The sequence below is a fragment of the Galeopterus variegatus genome, unplaced genomic scaffold (assembly GCF_000696425.1).
Source record: "Galeopterus variegatus unplaced genomic scaffold, G_variegatus-3.0.2 Scaffold133, whole genome shotgun sequence".
Lineage (NCBI taxonomy): Eukaryota > Metazoa > Chordata > Mammalia > Dermoptera > Cynocephalidae > Galeopterus > Galeopterus variegatus.
In genome coordinates this window covers 751531-772992 of record NW_007726244.1, presented here as the reverse complement: position 1 = coordinate 772992, position 21462 = coordinate 751531, and the positions used below count along the sequence as shown (strand labels likewise).

General features: G+C 46.3%; 1 protein-coding gene across 2 annotated transcripts in view; it reads left to right on the top strand.

The window, feature by feature from the left end:
• MSI2 (musashi RNA-binding protein 2) overlaps positions 1–21462 on the top strand; it is a 425361-nt gene that overhangs the window by 124301 nt on the left and 279598 nt on the right. For both annotated transcript variants that reach the window (XM_008588957.1, XM_008588952.1), the window contains exon 5: positions 13180–13272. In XM_008588957.1, coding sequence (XP_008587179.1) covers positions 13180–13272 — 93 coding nt within the window. The remainder of the gene's footprint in view (positions 1–13179; positions 13273–21462) is intronic.

Sequence of the window (21462 nt, the reverse complement as noted above, 5' to 3'; positions counted from 1 at the left end):
CCTCGGGCGGGAGCGCCGCCGCGCTTCCCAAGCGGCACACCTATCCAGTGCGCCACCGGGCCGGCCCCTTACTTGACCTTTTAACAGATCTATTATCAAAAGTCACTAATCATCCTTTTTATATGTAAAGATCCCTCTATCAAATCACCAGCTCTGTATGTCCCAGTAGTAGGGAAGGGTTTGTGTGACTCAGTCTAACAGGACCTTTTGATTGCAGCACTTTCTGTGTGTGTCTTTGTGGCTGCTGAACAGAACTTTGACCAGCTGTTCTTAGGAACAAAGCCTTTTATCTCCTTAGTGCTCATACCCAGTTTAGCAATAAGAGTGTTTGGAAATACCCAAGGGGAAAGAGAGGAGACAAGTAGGGTTCCCGAGGACCTTGAATCACCCCCAAAGTAACTCAGAGCAGGGAACGTTCATTCACTCATTTGTCCAGCCCATATTTATTGAGTGCCTACTGTGTGCCAGACATTCTTTTAGGTGCTAGGAATACGGGGATGAACACGACAGACAGAAGTTCTTAACGTCCATTGTGGGGGGTGAATTGATCCCCGCCCTTCCTTGTGAAGCTTCTGTTCTGTGGGGTTGGGGGGCGGTGTCCGGACCCCAGCTGATTTGACTGTGACTCCCTAGGCCAGTACCTTGTACATAGCAGACTCTCAACAACTGTTTGTGGAAGGAATGAATAAGTGTTGTGACATGAATGAAGTTTAACTGGGCAGATTTTTCTTCCTTGAGGGAAGGGAACTAGATTTCATTAAGCGCTTGCTAGGTACAGGGCGATTTCCCCTTAGAAGACCCTGGTCTTGCAGGCAGAATTGCCCTTCAGAGAGAGGCACGTGCCATTTGCCGGGCCGTGTGGCTGATTTAACAGCCCTCCAGAGTAAGCTACAGAATGAGCCTTCCACGTTTTGGCCGACAGCTACAGGTCCCCAGTTGCCTCTTTGCCTCAATAAACAGCCAGCGCAGACCAGTTAGCTGGGCTGGGCGCTGGGGAACATAGCTTTTCCTTTTCTCTTTTTCACTGTTTGGTTGGCCTAGTGTGAGTGTTTTAAATAGAACAGACATCATGGCTATAAAACATCTGTAATAGTACACATTTAGTAAAGTTCCTGGCGGGCTGAGTTCTGTTTGATTGGTGATATTTTTGCTGTGACTGTTGTTTCCTTTCTCCCCCCGTTTATCCCTCTGGAAAATAAGGTTTTCTTTTATGTGAGGATTTATAGAAATATGTTCCTGGCACAGGGAGTGCACAGATATATTAGGATATTGGGGTAACAGAGAAATATTACCTCTGAGGCACAGACAGCTTTATCTCTTAGAGAGAATGACCTTCCTAATGCGGAGTAATCTGTTACTCTGCGTAGGGTAAGGAGCTGCCTAGGTTAAGGCAGATACAGACACTGCCTTGTACTGAGATAGCCTGCCCTTTTCACTGGAGCGTCTTCAACCCTTGGAATACCATGGCTGTCTAGCACCACTGCTGGAGGTGGACTGTTGAGGGTAACCCAAGGGAAGTAGAATTGATAATAATAGTCATTAATATTATGGAGTGTGCTTCATGCCTTCTTCAAGTGCTTTTCCTTCTGTTTAGCCCATGAGGCAGGCAGGGAAGGTTTGATCCCCATTCATAGACAAATGGACAGAGATGAAGTCATAGGGGGAGGGCAAGAGGAACTTACTGTGTGCCTGTCATTCCAGCCCTGCCGCTTAGCATGTTCCATGTGCTAGCTCTTCTAATCCCATTTGTAGAAGAAGAAACCAGAGTTCAGAGCTCAGTCACTTGCCATAGTCATTTAGTAAATACATGACAGATTTGGGTTTCCCAAGTTTTTCTTCTTTCCATTCTATCACCTGGTGCTGGGATTGGAACCAGGCCCTCCCAGCTCTAACATCTCAAAATTTGGTGCTCTTTTTGGCCTCTATGGCCCTCTTGGGTTTAGAAAAATCATTCTCCATCTTTTGAGAGGTGAGACATGCAATAAAAGAGAGACTTGCTCATGACTATTTTGGCTTCTCTCTTTTATTATAGTCATTTCTTTGGGTCCCCCCTTTGCCCTCAAAGGAAGTTACTTGTGGAAGGTGGAAGGGACAGATGAGCACATCTTGGGGGGAAATTTGATTTTTTTTTTCCCTAACAGGTAAAATTTATGACTGAACAGGTAAAATTTATGACTGAACAGATGGTTGAGTGTGTCTGCAAAGACCACTGTGCCAAGGGTGCAATGTGCTTATCTCCCCTTATGCCTCTCCCACCTGACCCCACGATCCCTCCCACCCCTGGGAAGTTTCTGGAACAGTGGAATGACAGAGCAGGAAGGGACCTGATGATGGAGGAGCTGACCCCAGGCTGTGTGCTAGTCACTAGGACTGCAGTCCAAGTACCTTCCTCTTGGTTTATGGCTTTCTTTTGTTGCACCTTCTTGCTGACATCTAAGCATTAGAATGATCCAGTCTTCTCCCCTCTCCACCCCCAGTGGAGCCCCATCAAAAAGTCACTTAAAATGTATTTCATGAATGAATGAATGAATGAATATGGCTTGCCACCAGAGACTCCCCTCTGCCATTTACCTTCTTCTCTTACTCTCTTGGTCTTCATTCTCACCTTCCTGGGATTCAGCAAATGTTTTGTGAGCACCTACTATGTGCCAGGTGCTCTAACATACTTACCTCTTGGTAACATACTTGACACATGGCTCACCCAAAATTACCCAGACAAGGAAGTGGCAGAGCTGGGATGCAAGCCCAGTGCTCCCTGGTTTCAATCACAGGCTCCTTCTGTGCTTCCGTGGCTTTTCTCCCCTCATGCTTATGAAGGGGAATAATGAAAAAGACTTTGCTTTTGTTAGGCTTCCATCCCCTACCTCGTCTCCCTTCAGATGTCAGAAGCAGCTTCTTATAGCACCTGGGCTGCATGTTAGAGTGTTCTGGAGAGCTTTTAAAAAATACTGATGTCTGGGCCTCCCCTCCAACCAGTGAGACCAAAATCCCTGAGTAGGCCCAGGTATCAGGAGGTTTGAAGGACTCCCCAGCGATGCTCACGCATAGCCAGGCTGAGAACCCTGCGCTGCAGGAGTGGCAGCGCCTGCAGCCAGCTCAGCTCTGGATTAGGTGAAACTGGCTCATCAGGAACTGATTGCCGTGTACAGCTAAAATATGGTAATGAAAGTAATCAAGGCTAAGGGTTAAGGCTGCCGTTTGTTCTTTTAGTGAAATCAACTGGAGGGCTGGGGGGATGGGACACTTTGGCTTTAGAACCTGCCTATCAGCAAAGTTTTTATTCTCTCTCTCCTAAGAAGAGCAAAGAGCAGATCGCATTGTTGGGGATGAGAACAGGCATCCTTCTCCCAGGTCGCCAGAGGGATGGTTCCAGAAATCCTCCCTTGGGCGGTCTTCCCCCAATACAGTGGCCTCCTCTGAAGCTTGGTTTTCTTTAACCTGTCGTGTGTCTGAGGTTGTCCTCTTCACCACCCTTTCTAATGCGGCTTCTTAGTCCTGTTGGCTGATGTCTCCTGCATGTCATTGCAGAGGTCACAGAGGTCCTCCAGGGTGGCAGGCAGAAGAGTGACTATCTACTTCTGATTCCAGGAAACTTTGAAACTTTTTACTTCTGGGTAGAAACCATTTCTCTCTGGTGGTTGTTGCCCAATAACCTGAAATGTTTTAGGAAAAGAGCCGTTTGGGAGGTGCGAGGGGTTGCTGTGGACTCCTCACCGAGGGGTGTGTTCCTAAACCCTGTGCTAGGCTTGCTTCTGTTACCTTGAACACTGCTGGTGAGAAGAGCCTCGGGTGTTTCTCAGCCTGGAGATAGACACTGGGAAGGCTCAAGCCAGGGGAAGAGGCTCTGAGAAAGGCTTGTGCTTAGAGACATAGGCCCACGGGGTTTTCCTTTGTGTCTTTGTCGGAGGATAAAGAAAACCCCTATGGATGGTATTCTGAGAGTTATACAGTCACATTTGTTGCCTCCATTTGTGTTAATTAGGCCAAGGTCTTATGTCCGTTTTATAGAAGGGGGAAAGCCATGCCCAGAGCTGTTAAGAGACTTGACCCAACCTCATCTTACAAACCAGGGTCAGTTATTTAGCATGTCTCAGTATATACACATGTGCTTGAAAGTACAAAGATGGGTGGATGGATACAAGATATTTTAAACTTATTGTTTTATTTGGATCATTTCTGTAGGCAGAATCACTTTGAGCTGTGCGTTAGCCAGGGGTCCTCGAGACTATTGTGTCGCCATTTCTAGGGCCCTGTGCATTCCTGTAAGTCATCCTGTGCCTCTTCAGAAGAAGTTCACTCTGGGTGGGTGAATCGGCCTCCCACTGCTGGAGTGACAGGCACAGGTGGAGGGACTGGGTTCATACCAGCCCCGCCATCCTGTCTGGCCCTTTCTTTCCCACCTCCTTCTGAGGCTGATTAAGGATCTGCTTTGACTGCCTTTCCCTTGTTGGGGTTTGGAGGTGCCTCTTTTGTATGCGGAAATGCATGGCTTCCTCGCAGATTCAGCAACAGTAAAGAGTACTTAATATTGCTTAATACCACTGCTGTACAAGATTATGGGTTTTAATTGCATTGATGTATTGGTAATCATTTCAAGACTGGAGAAAGTCTTTGGGGCCTTCTCCACAGTGAGTCCAGCTGAGTATTGGGGGATCTGGGGGGTGCATCATAGAAGGATGGTGTGAAACTTACCTGAGGATTCAGAGCAGCTTGGGAGCCTGTGACAGGGATGAAAGCCAGCCAGCCGCTCGCTCAGCATCAGTTGCTGCATGGATCACAATCCTTAATTTCCTGTGCTTTCCAAGGCAACACTCGTCTCTGTACCTTGTTCTGCTACCTTCCCCAGTCCCCAATATGAGGCAGTGCTACTGTCTAGGATATTACTCTCTGATAGCAATCTGTGGACAGGTCACCCCCACGGCTGCAGCTTTTCCCCCAAGGGTAAGAGGAAGTAGTATTTTTTAAATTAGCCTGGGAGGGAGCCAGGCAGAGGGCTCTGAGATGAGGGCGGGGAGCCTCAGCTTCCTGCTGAAGCATCCTGATCATTTCATTACTCGATCACGTTCTCCTGTAGGTGAGTTACTGTTGTTTTAATCAGTGGTAATGTTGTACCCTGACTATGTCATGTAATTGTGTGTAAATTATATTCCAGCCCCATATGAAGGCTATTTTTTTCCTTCCAATTTTAAAGCTATTTAGAGGGAATGCCAAATTGGAGCTTGAACCCTAGTGCTCTCTGGCTAATAGCTGTAGACAGGGAGGGAGAGCTCAGAGAAGCATTTGGGGTTATATTTGTAATTAGTTTCCTGCAATCGGCAACATAAAATACTGTTGCACCTTTTTCCAGTGGTCAACTGTGGGAGACCTCAGGCACATGGTTTTAGGTGAGGGATGAAGCAGCAGGCAGGGCACACTTTCTTGGGCACTTGGGTTTATTTCAAGCCCTTTTTACATTCAGATTCTTGGCTTAGGGATCTCTTTGGCCTGTCTTTTTTTTTTTTTTTTTTCCCACAGCTTTATTGAGATTTAATTCAAATACCATACAATTCACTCATTTACTATGTGCAATTCCATGGTTTTTATTATACTCACAGATATGTGCGCCCATCACCACCATCAATTTTAAAGTGCTTCCATCAACTCAAAAAGAAACCTCATACCCCTTAGTGATCACCCTCTTCCCCCAGCCCTAAGCAACCACTAATCTATTTTCTGTGTCTATAGATTTCCCTATTATGCACTTTTATATGAATGGAATTATATAATATGTGGCCTTCTGCATCTGGCTTCTTTCACTTAGCATACATTTCCATGTTGTATTATGTGTCAGTACTTCATTCCTTTTTAAGGCTGAATAATATTCTATTGTATGCATATACCACATTTTTTTTATCCATTCATCTCTTGATGGACATTTGGGTTGCTCCACTTTGGGGCTGTTACAAGCAATGCTACCATGAACATTTGTGTAAAAGTTTTTGGGTGGATGTATCTTTTAATTTTTCTTGGGTATATACCAAGGAGTGGAATTGCTGGTTCATGTGGTCACTCTGTGTTTAATTGTTTGAGGACCTGCCAGACTGTTTTCCAAAGCAGCTTCACCATTTTACATTCCCATTGGCAAAATCTGGCCTGTCATTCTTGCATCTTTGCTTCAAAGTTGAAAAGGGCAAAGTCATACTAGTTTCCCATGGTGCCTTCAGTTCTCCCCATTTCCCAGTTGTTCTTTTCTGCTGGGAAGAAAGAAAAGAAGATGATACAGTTGCAGACACTTGCATCTTTGCTTCAAAGTTGAAAAGGGCAAAGTCATACTAGTTTCCCATGGTGCCTTCAAGTTCTCCCTGTTTCCCAGTTGTTCTTTTCTGCTGGGAAGAAAGAAAAGAAGATGATACAGTTGCAGACGAAGTTGTAGGGGACTTCAGTGAATAGAAAGGGTGTGATTTTGACTCTGCATTTTATCACTCCCTCGTGCTGTTTGACTTTGGGTGCTTAACATCTCAGCCTCGGTTTCCTTATCTGTGGAAGAGAGGCTGGGACCTGTTATAGGTCTGATGTGAGGACTAAGTAAAGCAACTGATGGAAAGGGCGTAGCCCAGGTCGGGCCCACACAGGGTCTACAATGAAGGCAGAGAATTCTAAGCATGGGAGGAGATACCATAGAAGGACTTTTCCATAGGGGAAGAGAACCTCTGTCAATCTCTCACATTTTATTAGGTAGGAACCTGCCCATGTGTGAACACTGGCTTCACTTTCATCATGCGTTTTATCAGAAGAACTTGAGTCCTTGTGCAGCATTTGGCTTGCTGCTTCTTACAGGTGCATTGTCCTTCTTTCTCTCCTCTCTACAGATGCCACCTTCCTCTTAAAGGCAGAGACATTGCTCCCTGTGGCCCCTGCCTGTGGGTGTAGCCTGCCTCCCTTGGGAGGGCAGTTTCAGATTGTCACACATGTGGGTGTAACGTTCCCCTCCCCCATAATTGGTGGAGAGCTTCCATGTGGACTCTGGCTCTGCTGTCACCAAGAAAAACTGAGGCCAAGGCAGTGGTGTCCTAGGACCTCTCCCGAATAGGTCTCTGTATTAGTTTCCTGAGGCGGCTGTAATGAATTACCATATCTGGATGGTTTAAGAAATAGACATATATTCTCTCATAGTTCAGGAGTACAGAATCTGAAATAAGGTGTTGGCAGGGCTGGTTCTTTCTGGAGACTCTAGGGGAGAAACTGTCCCATACCTCTCTCATAGCTTCCCGTGGTGGCTGGCAATTCTTGGTGTTCTTGGTTTATAGACACATCGCTCCAGTCTCTGCCTCCATCCTCACATGGCCTCCTTCCTTCTGTCTGTGTGTCCTCTCCTCTTCTTATAAGGGCAGCAGTCATTGGATTTAAGGCCTACTTTACCTTTAGGGTGACTTTATCTCAAGATCCTTAACTAATTAGATCTGTAAAGACCCTATTTCCAAGTGAGGTCACATTCTGAGGTTCTAGGTGAACATTAATTTTGGGGGGACTCTATTCAATCCACCTCAGTCTTTTTTCCACCTGTGATCCTAGAAACATGTGGAGATTACCAATACCTGACCTGAGTTTTGCCACTGGATTCCAATGTGATGGTGGCTATGAGGGTGATGGGGGCAGTGCTGGTGGTGGCAACAGTGATTTTTTTGGGGGGATGAAAAAAATTGGGGGAAATAGGAATTTTAGAGGCCAGGTCCCTTGGAAGAAACACCCTGGGGAATGGTACTTTGGAGTTTGGGAGTTTTGTGACCTCAAACAGCCCTGATGGAGCAACTTTGCCATACAAAGATCGGTCTGAATCTTCAAATGCAGAATGACGGGGAGAACTGTTATGTTGGGTATACCATGTGACTTCATCCCAGATTCTAAATTTGGTGAGCACGTTTGTTCTTGAGTGTCACTTGACAGTATGGGGTAGTGGGTCGGCCCCTTGTGTGGGCCCCAGGGAAGTCATCCTTCTAACTACCCTCCTTGCCATTAACTAGCCCATGGGTCCTCTCGCTGGGACTTGACTTTTCCATCTGCATAGTGGGGTGATGGACTGGAAGTTCTGCAGGCTCCTCTCCAGCGCTGGGGTTCTAACATCTTTCCTGGGCTTCTCCACCTTGGGTTCCCACAGATGAGAGAACATCTGTAAATAAGCCTGTGCTCTTGGGCAGTGAAGGTGGCTCGTATTTTTTTCACCAAAGGGAATTTGAACTCTTTTCAGGAACATGATCATAGCAAGAGCTGATTTAATTTCTCCAGGCCTGTCTCATCCCCATTTAAGGCTCTCCAGAGCCATTTCCTGCCTTCCCATGCATTTGTAAGGATTAAGAAATGTTTGGGGTTTTTTTGTTTGTTTTGGGTTTTCTTTACTTGTGTGATAACTCATATCTTGGGGCCGATGATTTTGAAGCTGAGTTTTCCTCTTCAAGCTGATTCTTAAAGGTAGTTTCTCTTTCCTAACCTCTCATCACCGCCCTCTGCTTCCAACACACACACACACCCCATTTGCTTTATCCTATTTTAAAAACGCAAGCAGCAGCCCCACTCTGAGTGACCATTTCGGATGGTAACGTATTTTTTTTTTAAAGGGAATTTTTAAAACTTAAAAAAAAAAAAAACAGCTCTCTGGTTAGAGGCAAGAAGGTGGAGTGTTCTTTGTAGCTCTAGTTAGCAGCTGGCTTTGGCCAGTTCTTACATGTAAACAGCAATTTTCCAGACTGGAATGGATGTTAGGGTTTTCTTTGTGGAGCCAATGGTGTGTGTGGAGAGCAGTGGTGTTTAGTTTGATTACGGGTCTTGATGCAAAACTTTGCAGCCGGGATTTGTGAGGGCCTGACCACTCCCCACTCCCTTACGTGCACACAGGTGAAAGCACACACACCTCCCAGAGTGATACCCTAAACCATAAAAGAGGGGCATCTGTTGGGGGAGGGGGCTGTCCCCAAGTGGTGCAGGACTCTCAGGTGGGTGTCTCATATGTCTAACAGTGGAAAGCACTCACACACCAGTGTGTATTCTGCAACCAAAAACCAGAGGTAAAGGAAATCTAAGATCAGTTTCCTAATGGATTTTGGACTGAGCTCTGTCTGGGACACCCTGATGGCTCTTTCCATCTTGGTGGCTGTGGAAGCGACTGAGCATTTTGGTGTGCAGTAGCTGGCTTCCCTGTACCCTGTACGATTAAATACTGTACCGGGGTGAAGGCTGCGGTTTAGGAGCAGCCACCAAAGGACCTAGAGCAGGAAGAAAACACAGATGGCCCTCTTCCCTGGCTGGAGAGGATTTTTTTAAATGCATAGGAATGTAGAGCCAGGCAGCCAGTGGGTACCTTGTCCTGCTCACATTTACAAGATCACAAGAAGGTTAAAGTTCTGGGTGTACTGGATGGCTCATGGAACAAGTAGAAGCCGAGCGTGGAGGTGTGGAACTAGTTACCCTGACCATACACACACACGTGCACACATAGCATGCACGCTCACATGTGTACACAAACCTTGAGCAGCATTGTTGGGAATTTCAGGACTTCCACTGAGTTTTGCTGAGAAACTAGACACAACATCCCAGCCCTGCCCACTTCCTGCCCTCCTCAGTAGCCATGGAGATGGAAGGGAAAAGGAGAGAAGAATATGTGACTCTAGGGTCCTCTACGTTCTGTGTTCCTGGCCAGAATGCAAATCACCAAGCCGTCCACAGTCCATTTAGCAGGGATGCTGTCAGGATTCCCAAAGTAAATCACTCCCATTTCCCCCAGCACGCCCCCGGCTGGAGAGGTCACCATGCAGAGCCCTGTCGCACCCCTTGCTGTGCTCCCCTCTCCTAAAACTGAGACATCGGTGAGCAGCTAACCAAGTGTTGCACATCTTCCCACTGGCCTTTTCACGTTTGGAAGATTTTGATTAAACCAGTTTCCTTTTAGTGTTTGCTGAAGAATGGGATCCATCATTGTATCTGAGCTGGTTCCTGGAGAGGATGTTTTAGTAACTCAGACACTTTGGTGCATTTTCTAGGGCCTGGAATTTCTCATCCTTCTAAAAAAAAAAAAGTTTTTTAAAGGCTTTTTGGGGACTGTGTAGATTTATAGCTGGATGTCTGCCTCAGTGTTTAGGGCTCTGTCTAGGCAGGTTTATGGCGATAAGGCAACGGTGGAAGGTGTAGGAAGAGACCTTTTCATTTAACAGAATGAACATTCTGTTGACTTGTGTTGTTTGGAATGAAGACATGTTGGTTGTTTAATTCTCTGGGTCCCCATGAACGTTTGGATTATAGACATGGCATGCTGTATACCCGCACAACTTTAAACAATGTATAAGTGAGACTATGGGGTTCATTTTATAGAATGCCTCTCCAGAGTTTCTTTAAGTTGAGAGCTCCACTAGTGCATGTTTGTAGATCATGTTAGTGTTTCTTTACAGATATTTAATTACTTAGCTGTGAGAAAAAGAATGAGAAATCTAAAATTAAACTACTGGGAATCTTTGCCTATCTGAAATCACATAGAGATGCAGGAAAGTGTTTTTGAAATTTTAGTGGAAGAGAATGGGGCAGTAAGAATGGATTTTTTCAAAGCTTTTTGTATAATGTGTCTTCTGCTACATATTTATTCTGAGCATGAAGGATGAATTTAGTAAGTGACTTTGGATTCTATTACAGTGTCTATTTATTTAGTGACTACCTGGTACTTTGCTAGACACGCTGGCATATGTTATTTAATTTAGTCCTAATAGGAACCTTGTGTGCTAGGCTAATTATTATATCTCCATTTTATAGCAGATTAAATTCTACATTTTATTAGAATGTGAGCTGCAGCACCTAGCACTTAATGTGTCTGTTGAATGAATACATTAGGAAAGTTAGATTAGTAAAATTTGGTGATTAGTGAGCATAAAGAGAGATTTAAATCTGAAGAGGGCCTGATAGAGTTTCATCACTCAGGTGACCTCGACTTACCAGGGAGACTTAAGGAATGGATAAGAAAGGAGATGGACAGTAAAGAGCAAGACTGAGATGCCCACCAGTTAGTTACCGAGAGGTTCTTCGAGCTCGGTGGTGTGCACACTGGTGGAACTTCATAGAATGTCCTCACACGCATAACGTCCTGTAATCCCCCAGTCATCTGAAAAGATATGAAAAACAGTAAATGACAGCATTTGAACACATGAGCAAACCACTGCATGGCTCTCATAGGTAACTTTCTTTTTTTTTTTTCCTTTTTGTCTTTTTTCGTGTCCGGCAACGGATCGCAACCCTCAGTGTTGTGCCCGTACCGGACCGGGACCGGTAACGGGATCGCAACCCTCGGTGTCGCGCCCGCACCTCGCTCAGCCAGTGAGCGGGAACCGGTCTAAAAATATGGAATGCTTCACGAATTTGCGTGTCATCCTTGCGCAAGGGCCATGCTAATCTTCTCTGTATCGTTCCAATTTTAGTATATGTGCTGCCGAAGCGAGCACCTCATAGGTAACTTTCTAGAAGGCAACAGGCAGTGTGTAGAGTTGCTAGGGCAATGTCCTTTTGGAACAGTGCACAAAGTCCATGACAAGGATATTCCAGTCTGGGGTCGACTTGTGGGATGTGGTAGCGTATGTCCCCGCTGGGAGCCATTAAGCTAACGCATGAGCTCCCTGGAGACTGGGAGCCTCTCTCAGCATAGCCATCACACCCACAGGTTCATGAGAGTGCAGTGTTAGATGGGACCGTGCACCTTGGCACTGTGCTTGAGACTCTGGTCCTGCTGGATGTGTGGGACCTGAGGGGGTGAGTCCTGTCCAGGATCACACCCAGAGTTAGACGCAGAAGCTGGATTTCCAGTGCCTTTGGTACTCCTGCCAGTAACCACTGTGCCCCCAGGTGTCACTCAGCTGTGGCTCTCCTGTTGGAGGTGGGTTGGTTCACTCATTCACTCAGCAAATGTGCCAGGAGCCTTGGTGATGACAGTGATTCAGGCAGCCACGGCCCCTGTGCTTCGGCATCCTACATTGAGTTGTAATTGACATATATGACAGTGTATGTATATTATATGCAACCAAACTGGTGAGGTGCTGCACCCGTTGAGTTCTTAAATTTTTTATTTTGACTTTAAAACAAAAACAACTCACAGACTAAACTCAGTCTTCAGAGTGAAGTTGATTTCCTTAATTTTTGGCTCCTACATGTAAGATTTTTGGTCCCTCCTCTGAACAGTTTATGTCATTGAGCTTCCTTCTCTTTTTGCCTTGAAACTGGCGGGATTCTGAAATGTGTTCATTTTCACATCCACCAAACATCTGGTGTGAGCTTGCGTGTGCCTGACACTGTGCCTGGCATTGAGGAAGATTCCCAGAGGAGGCAGGAGGTTCCTGTCTGGAGGGAAGTCATTTAGTACCAGGTAGAATCCGAATGCTAAAAGAGGGGAATAGATACAGTGTTAGAGGATTTCAGAAGAGGGAGGAATAGTTCCTGGCTGGGATGACACATAGATTTTTTGAGTTTTGGAGACGGTAGCTGGATCTTGAAGGATGGTTACGACTTGCCATGGGAAGATTTAGAAGTGGAGAGGCATTCCAAAGAGAAGGACCTGTGGGAACAAAGGCACGGAGACTTGGGGATTAGCTGGGCTTGACTACAGTGCAGGGTGAATCAAGGTGAATCAGGCGAAATCAAGAGGGGAAGGAGTGCTGGGACAGAGCTCGCAGGGTGGTCCCTTGGTGTGAGGTCAGCGTCTGTCTTGTTTGCAGACATATACCAGCACCTAGAACAGCTCAGCACAGACGGTCTGCTCACAGTTTTGAATTACATGTGTGTTTCTTATTGACGGGTTTTGTGGGTACCTTCTGGGGAGCAGTTTTTATGCATTTAATTCTGTCTTGTGCACATCTCTTAGGTTTAAAATAGCTTGAAGCATGATTTTTCTCTTTATGCTGGTACATCAGAATGAAACTGTGAGTTGTGGCCAGAGAGGTTCTGAAGTCTTCTCTGTATCTGTCTGAAACTTGAACTTTTGGGTTGCAGTCTAAATGCCTAAGATATGCAGAGTGATTGTCTCCAGTGTCCTAAGACATCTAAAGAGTCCACTCCGTGAGGCTTGAATATATCTAAAATGTTTCTCCTAGAGAAACGTGGAGAGTGGCTTGTTTCAGCTTCTTATCAAGCACTGCTTCAGATAACCTGGTTAACCCATGCCCTTCTCATTTCTTGCAGATGGTCACAAGAACAAAGAAAATATTTGTAGGTGGATTATCTGCGAACACAGTAGTGGAAGATGTAAAACAATATTTCGAGCAGTTTGGCAAGGTAAGCACTGTGTAGAGTTGGATAGCACATGTTAGATCAGTCCTTAGACGTGGCTGCTGTGGCCCCTGCCTCTGCCACAGCTGTGTCCTCAAGAACCTTGTCCTTGAATTTGGCTATCATGATTTAAGTGAAATTCAGCAGGGGCTGAAATGGGAGAGTCCAGCTTGTGGTTGGCACAGTGCCCCACGTGCCTGTAGGAGCAGACAGAGTGGCCTTTTAGTGCGGTTTTGCTGGCATTTGTTGGCCACGTGGGGCCTGGGCTGGGAGCTGGTGGTGGCAGCAGCTGGGGAGGGATGCTGGGCTGTGACTCACGGGCAGGAGCTCCCACAGAAGCTGCTAGAGGCCTGTGAGTCGGTGCTGGGCTTCTTCCTTCTGTGCCTTTCTGGAAAATGCATGGAGCCGTCAGGCTCCCTGGGGCCCTTTGCAGATGAACCCTCCCCTGTCAAATGCCCAAGGAGACTCGGGAAAAATGCTGGGCCTGTACCTGTCAGCATTCTCTGACTTGGATGTCTTGGAGACAGCAGTAAAATTATCCTCTGGGCACTGCTGCAGGAACAGGCTGGGACCAATACAAGAGCCCCAGATCAGTCAGGAAACAGAGGGAGAGATGATGTGTGTAATGGACAGAGAGTCAGACAGACGGACAGGCAGGATATGTAACCTGGGGGATGTGCTTAATTCAGCCTCCTTCTAGTTGGTGGAGGAGATGGTGCCTTCATGAGTGGATTCTTTCTGAGGGTGACATATTGCTCAGATGGCCCTGTTGCCCCGGGGGGACTGACCCTTGTTGGTGTTTGTGTGGTATTCCTCCTCTGGACCCCTGTGGAAATGGCAGGTCCGAGGAGGCTGCCTGGTGAGTGGCAGAACTGGCCCTCTGCTTCCTGTGTCTTCGAGTAGTTGTGGACGTTGTCCTGGGAGCCCCGATGTGGAACAGTGTCCTTATGCGTGGGTTTGCATCTTCCCTGCCAGAGGGCAGACCTGGCAGAGAGCTGTCGAGGCATCTCGAGAAGACCCGGAGCCTGTGCTAAGCTCTGTCACTCATTTCCTCCAGCGATGGCTGTCACCCTCGCCATGGGTGATGCAGAGGCACAGCCGCCCACTGGCTGGGCTGAAGGTTCTGTGCTTCATATTTGTTTGCCCAGGGCGATGGGCAGTCATGACCCTGTCCCCAGGTGTGGCTGTTTGTGAGCTACTGCCTGGGATGAGGGCCATGACCTTTATTTAGTCTCAAAATGGAGATTTTCCTGTCTCTGGTGTTAATCAATTTCGGCACGGATGGGAGACCATGCAACAAAGAGGAACCGGCCTCTTCCAGCCCAGCCTTGCATTCCTAATGGCACTGAACTGCCCTTCCAGGTCTTGTGAAAGCTGCCTTCCCAACGGCCCTTTTTGGCATTGCCAGCTGGGGGCTGGTTCTGAAGAATAGCTAAGTGTGTTGGTGACCGTGCATGTTCTAGCACTTCTCTCTTCAAGACTGGTTTAAAGCACCAAGGGGAATTTGTCCTTCACCCAGTCCCACCCGGCCTAGGGAGCGGGATTGGAAATAATTAAATGAGACAAGTCCAGCTTGCATAATGGAAAGCTCTGGAGGGTGAGCTCTCTCTGCTATCCTTCTGCCTTTAAAACAAGTCCAGGGGTAGTGTTTGCAAACATGAGGTGGGATTTCTTTTTTGAGCCATGACCTGCCTTGGAATCTCCTGAGCCTATTTGTGTCAGAGAAGTTGACGCTGCCCAGATGAGCTGTTAGAGTATTCCAGACAGGCTTCTGCTTGCCACCACGCAGTGCATCTCGGCCCTGGGTTTCTTCCTCTATTTTTTTTTTTTCTCTCTCTCTCTCTTCTTTCTCTCTTTCGGTCCCTCTTTCTGTTGTTTTTCATTAACACTTACAGTTGTGACCCAGTTTGCTGGCAGTGGGACGCCCTGCAAGCTCGGGCCATGCCCACAGTGTCACCATCACTGCCCTAGGAACAGTTGTCCTTCTGTCTGGGAAGCAGTCACAGACCATCTTCCCTGGCATGGCACTTGCCAGGTCTGAAGCTGCCCAGTTAATTTTGCAGTAACGTTAGTGGATTCCAGCAGGATGTGTAAACTTCTCAAGTATTTTATTGAAGGACTAAGGAGGCTTTTGAATGTATCACAACCATAACATCCATCTTTGCTCAGGTTTAGTAGACTGTGTCATACATATGCTCTGTGCATTATCTGAGTCTGTCTTCAGAGTAGTTTATTTCTCATTTGGCTGGTGGCTAGTGTTAGGTTTGTGTCCCCTTGGGCTGGGCTCACCACCTCTCAGGATTCTGATTTAATTCATTTGAGTCCAGAATGATCAAAGCAGGGGAGACTGCTGCTGGGCCTTAGGAGCAGTGACTAATCCAGCAGCTGTGAAAGGAGGTAACAGGTAAATTGACAAACTGACTCAACCCTTTGGTAGTTTATATTCTGGTTGAAGGAAACAGAACATACACACACGTGTGCGCACACACGCACACACTTGCATGAAGTATACTAACACACACGCACACACATATGCTCACACACATCCTAACTGTGTGAACTTGTTTTGGGCTATCTTCAAAACTACTGCAAATTAGTGTGGTGTAATTTTATTATTTATAGTCAGTGCTTATAAAGTGTTGGATATTGGGCCAGGATATTTACTTCCATTGTCTCATTTATTTTTTCTCTGGGAGGCTGGTGTTGGTATTGCAGATTGTTAAATGGGGTGGCGGTGGGATTGTGTCTTGGACTCAAGGTCACAGCCCCCTGAGACAAAGAGCTGGATGCAGACTCCCCCTCCAGGCCTGTCTGAGAACAGAACTTGTACTCGGCACCCTGTTCCAACTGCTGATCAATCCCCAGGGTGGGAAGGATGCAAAGCCCAGGAAGAGATAGTGCCCTTGATTGTGCCCAGGGACAGTGCTGGAACCTGGACATGCATCTCCTCCTCTTTTCACCTGCAGAGTGGGTATCGATGTCATCCTGCCCATTTGGCAGAGGTGGACAGTAAAGGTCAGGGAGATTAAGTCTCAGCAAAGGTCAGGGAGATTAAGTCTCAGCAAAGGTCGCCCAGGTAAGGCAGTATAAGAGCTAGAATTCATACCCTACTTCTTCTTCCTCCAAATCTAGAACTTTCCATCCTTCCACAGCCTCCATGCAGGATGTGCCACTCTCTTTTTAGGTTTCCTCTCTGTCATTCTTCTCTCCTCTGCCTCTTCCCATCCTGCTTGAGGTGGCAGCTGCTTCAACTGCTTATTTCAGGTGGCAACCAAGATGCCTAAGACTGCTATCAAGGGGCCGAGCTTAGGGAGTTTAAATATGTCATTACCGTAAGTGGAGTGGGGACCAAATGACACACCGAGAGCTTTAAATAACTCAAATTGGAGGCTTGTAAACCCTTTTGTGCTTTTCTCCCAGAAGATCTATATCTTCACCCCTCCCCCATTCCCCAAAGTTAGAGACATTGTTACTTGTTTATAGTTAGGTGGGATCCTGAAGTGTGGCCATTAGCATATGGACTCGACCAGCTTGGATAGCTGTCCTCACCCCTGCGTAGTGTTCTGGTGCTGTCATTGGAGAAGGGTAAGGTAGATGGTATTCCAGGCTTTCATGCTGGGCCTGACAGTGGGATGACACCCCTGTCACACCTTCACAGGTTATTTCTTTGCTGGCCTCAGTTTCTCTTCTGGGAGGAGTTGGAAAACTTGTAAAGGGCCAGATATTAAATATTTTTGGCTTTGCAAACCCTATGGTCTCTGTTGCAGCTACTCCTGCTGTTGTAGGGCGAAAGCAGCCACAACCAACATGTAAGCAAATGGGTGTGGTTGTGTCCCGATAAAACTTTATTTACAAAAATAGGTGCTAGGCCAGATTTGGCCTGTGGGCCATACATAGTTTGCTGACCTCTGGACTGGGTTATTCCAAGGGTCGGTTTTGGGCTTGAAAAGTCAATAATGTAGAAAGTGTTTAAATGTAAATAGATTATAATCCAAGGTATCTATAGGCTGTAACCAAAATAATACATTATCAGTAGGAGTGAGCATGGTATGTAATATACAAAGAGTCTTAATCTGGGCTTCATGATGGAGAGACAGTAAAGGGATTCTTTTTTTGGAAAAAGCCACTATTTATAAACTGGAATCTTCATCCTGTGAATAAGACACAGAAAACCCGTCTAGTATTTCCATCTCCCTGTTTATTGTGCTAGATCTAAATTAATGAAACTCAGAATTTGTAAGGTTCAGATTTTACTATGAAGATACTTTCCTATGTGTTAATGTTTCTGAATAAGAGTTACATGTGCTTGGTGTGAAGCTTTTTAATGTATATTTAAATGTGCATCTCAAGGATGTCAAGTGGGATAGGTGGCATATCTGTTGTGTGGGTGATGAAACCAGTATTGAGGAAGGGGAAGACATTGAGATCACGCAGCCCGTGCTGTATAGAGTCTGGAGAGTCACTCGATCTTGCACAACTTACTCCTCGCCTCTCTCCACTGCTTATAAAACCTCGTCTCCTGCCTCCCACTTCACCACTCAGCAGCCTCTTACTTGGAGCAGGTTTTGTTCATTTGTCAGAAACGTTGATATGCAGTAATTTATTTTACCGCCTTGGATTTCTTGGTGGACGTTATCTGTGTTCATGATTTCATACATACAGGAATGATGTATATAGACCATTCCAAAAGATGGCAGGTAAGTGATGCTCCGGATATGCCCGCACAGCCCCAGACGATGAATTGGCCCGTTCTCCATCCGCAGAGCCACCTGGAAGAGCCCAGCTTGGTAATTAAAGTGCATCCGATCACACGGAGGCTTCCTCCTTCTCCCCTTTAGGCCCCTCCTTCAAGTACTGGTTTCTTAAATTTTCACTTATAGGATTTTGGAGATCAGAAAGAGGCCTTTAAACTTAATGAATTCCCAGCTTCATCCCGGATGGAGCAGTTCCGCACGTGGCAGCTGGCCGTCCCCTGCGATGACAGGGCTGCGCGGTGCTGAGCTGGCTAGGTAACTCTCACTTTCTAGAACTCCTGTGGCAGCAAAGCAGTCTGCGTTTGGAGGCTTCCAATTATACTTCACATGGTGAACAGTGTAATTAGTTTGGAAGACTTATGCTTAGTCATTGGTTTATCCTAATCGGCTTTGGCTTTCCCCAACAACAAAGTGAGCTTATTTTGCTAAGCTGAAACGACTCTGCACCCTTTGTTCCTGCCTTTTATTGTCTCATTCCTTTCATTCTGTTTTACTGCCAAAGTTCTGTTTCATTAGGCCTACAAGTCATTTCCAATTCAGTGGGCTGCTACAATCCGGCCTTTATCACTCGGCTGCCCTGGTTCCCATGTCCCTTCTGGGCCAGTGCCCGAGTTTGTGGTTTAACATGAGGGCTTTAACCCCTTCCTATGCCAGCCCCTCATTGTGGCAGATTGGGAGAAAAGACCTTCAAGGAAATGGTTTGCAAAGTTACACCCTTTAGGTCTCCTCAAAGGGGAGCTCCGTGGAAGTAAGGGAAAGGGTTCTGGGAGCCCTTCGTGTGGGGTTTGGGTTGTGTGGGGGCCTATGAAACTTAACTTGAGCTCCAGAGAGTGGTGCCTGAAAGCTTTTTTGGGGGGGGGGGGAAGGAAAACAAGAACGAATTGGCTTTTTAATATAATGAGATCTCATTTATTCCACTTGTGTGGGGGACCGTCAGATGCACCTTCTGAGGACACATTTGACGCCTATTATTTTCTAGCTCTGGGTTTCATGTGCAGGTGCGATGTGGTGTTTCCACGGCCACCGCTCAGGTCTCCTTTTGATACTGTATGTGTGAGGAGAGTCATACCTAGAATAAAAATACCGTAAGCCTTTGAAACTTGAAAGGCAAGAGATCTGTGAGAAAATAAGTAAGCAAGTTACCACATTCCTGAATGTGGACGGCGATCCCGAAGGTAGCATTTTATTGCTTCCAAATGTGCATTGTAGATAAACGGAGCTCTGTGCTGTGTGTGTGTTTCCCTCCGACAACAAGGCCTGGAAAACAAAAGTCCTGTGTGTCCTTCATGGGCATCAGAGCTCCCGTGAGGCTCTCGTCTTTTGAAGTGGTTTGTGCAGGTGGATTGACTGGAAGTCATCAGCTTCCTGGGCCTCGCCTGTCATCTGGAGAGCCTGGACCTTCTTCATTTATAACTATAGGGTGGACCAGGCAGGACCATCTTCCACCCCCGTCCCTGACTGGCCATGCTGAAGGCTGCTTTTGTATTTAAATTTCCTTTCTATAGCAGCCCAGAACAAGGCCAACACTGTCCCCGTGTTTTATTAATTCTCTGTCTGGTTTGTGTCAGTGTCTCCCTTCAGAAGTGTGTCATACAGGGAGGGGACTTTATTTGCCCCCAACCCCTGGCAGTTAGCAGACAGGAGAATCCTGCCTCATCTGCCTGCCTCCGCCCTCTAGGCCAGGTGGCAGCAAGCAGAAGTAATGCGATCCTTGGGCTCTGCAGGTAAACCCTCCTGCTAAACAACTTTGTGTTTTGCTGGTGAACTTTTCCTCTGCAGACCAATTTCAGCTCCAGCCAGTGGAGGCTGTTGAGTTAGAAATAGATTGCGCACCCTAACCTCACGTCTCTTAAACCGTCATATTTTTGCTTCAGAAAAGGAGCTCCCGAAATAGTGAGTTTCTAGGAAAACTTCCCATTTGCCTTTTAGTGCATAAAATATAGCCAGCTGTTGTTAGGCAAAGGCATCAGACATTATTATTGCCCTGTTAACAGTGTTTTAAAATACACAAGTAGAGAAACAGGATGCCTTCTGGGTAGCAAGCTGGGGAAACTTTGAGATTATGCTAATCAAGTGCCAAGTTCATTTGTATATTAGGTAGAAGAATAAGGCCCAAACTTTTGGGTTTTGCTGTTTAATAATGTTTCCCAGTTAGCTTTACTTAATTTTTCTGCTGGGGCAAGAAGAGAAAGGCCAGGGGCAGGGGAGTCCTTGGGTACAAAGGAGTTAATGAGCCCAGGCTGGGTAGGGGTGGGGGTGGGTCTGAAGTACTCCCCAGCCTCACCTTCCCAGAGTCCTCCTGGGTCCTCTGAAGACGTCACTTTCAATGGAGTCGTTAGCATGAGAAAGAAAGCCTTTCTCTTCCTAGATGTAGTTCAGTGGGAACTGCAAGTTTACCAGGAATCATGGTTCAGGCTTGTGCCAGTGGGTGCAAGGGGTGGTTCTTATGGAAGAGAAAGCTCTCAGTTCATTCAGACTTGGCACAGAAATTGAACTCTATTGTTTGGCGAAGCGAACATTGATATGGAGATTCCCACCCACTCCCCACTCCGTCAATAGGATACCCCATTACATCGGTGTGTGCTTTTCTTTTTTCTTCCTTTTTCTTTCCCTTTTTTCCCTTCTTTTGTCCTCTCAGAGTGTCTCTGTAGAATGGCCAGATTTGTCAAGTTACCGCCCTCTAAATTTTTATGGCTCTCTCTATTCAGACTTGGTATTTGTGAATTAGCTAAATGTGGGCTGCCAATCTGTACTTTATTTACATTCGAAGCCATAATAGTGAGAGCCCCAGAAAAAATGTTAATATGCAGCAAGAGGCAGAAGGGTTGAGTTTCTGACTGTTGCTAAACTCGCCACTGCCTTTAAAACCAATCATGAGGCACACGGCCGATATTTAATAGCTTTTAGCTGATTATTTTTCTTCTCCACCTCTTTCTTTTCTATCCAAGTTGACCTGGGTGTACTTGAGCGGAAATGAAGTCATCCAAATGCCGAATTAGAATAATCACAGGCCTCTAAGAATGAAATGGAAGCAGAGATTAAATGGTGGAGAGAAAGCGGGCATTAATAAGCACCAGGAAAACTTTGCATAAAATAAATAGGAGATTGGATAGATTGAATTCTTGTATATGCTGCTTCCATTTTTTTCTCCACTTTGTGTTGTCTTCCATGAGTCAAGTTACTGGCAAAGTGGGATCTGATTTGCCCTAAGTCCACATACCTTCTGCAGCCTAGGTGATGGTCCTTTCTTTTTGGTGGGATGTTTGTGTGACCATGTTTCCAGTGTGGAAGAATCTGGGTGGAGGAGTTGTTACCAGGAAGGGTTGATGATTACTTGTCACAAGTGGGGGGGAGGAGACAGATGGAGGAGGAGAGAGGATAGGAAATAATACACAGCAGGCAAACTTAGTATTATTAATGGATTCCTGGTTGTAGAGAGAAA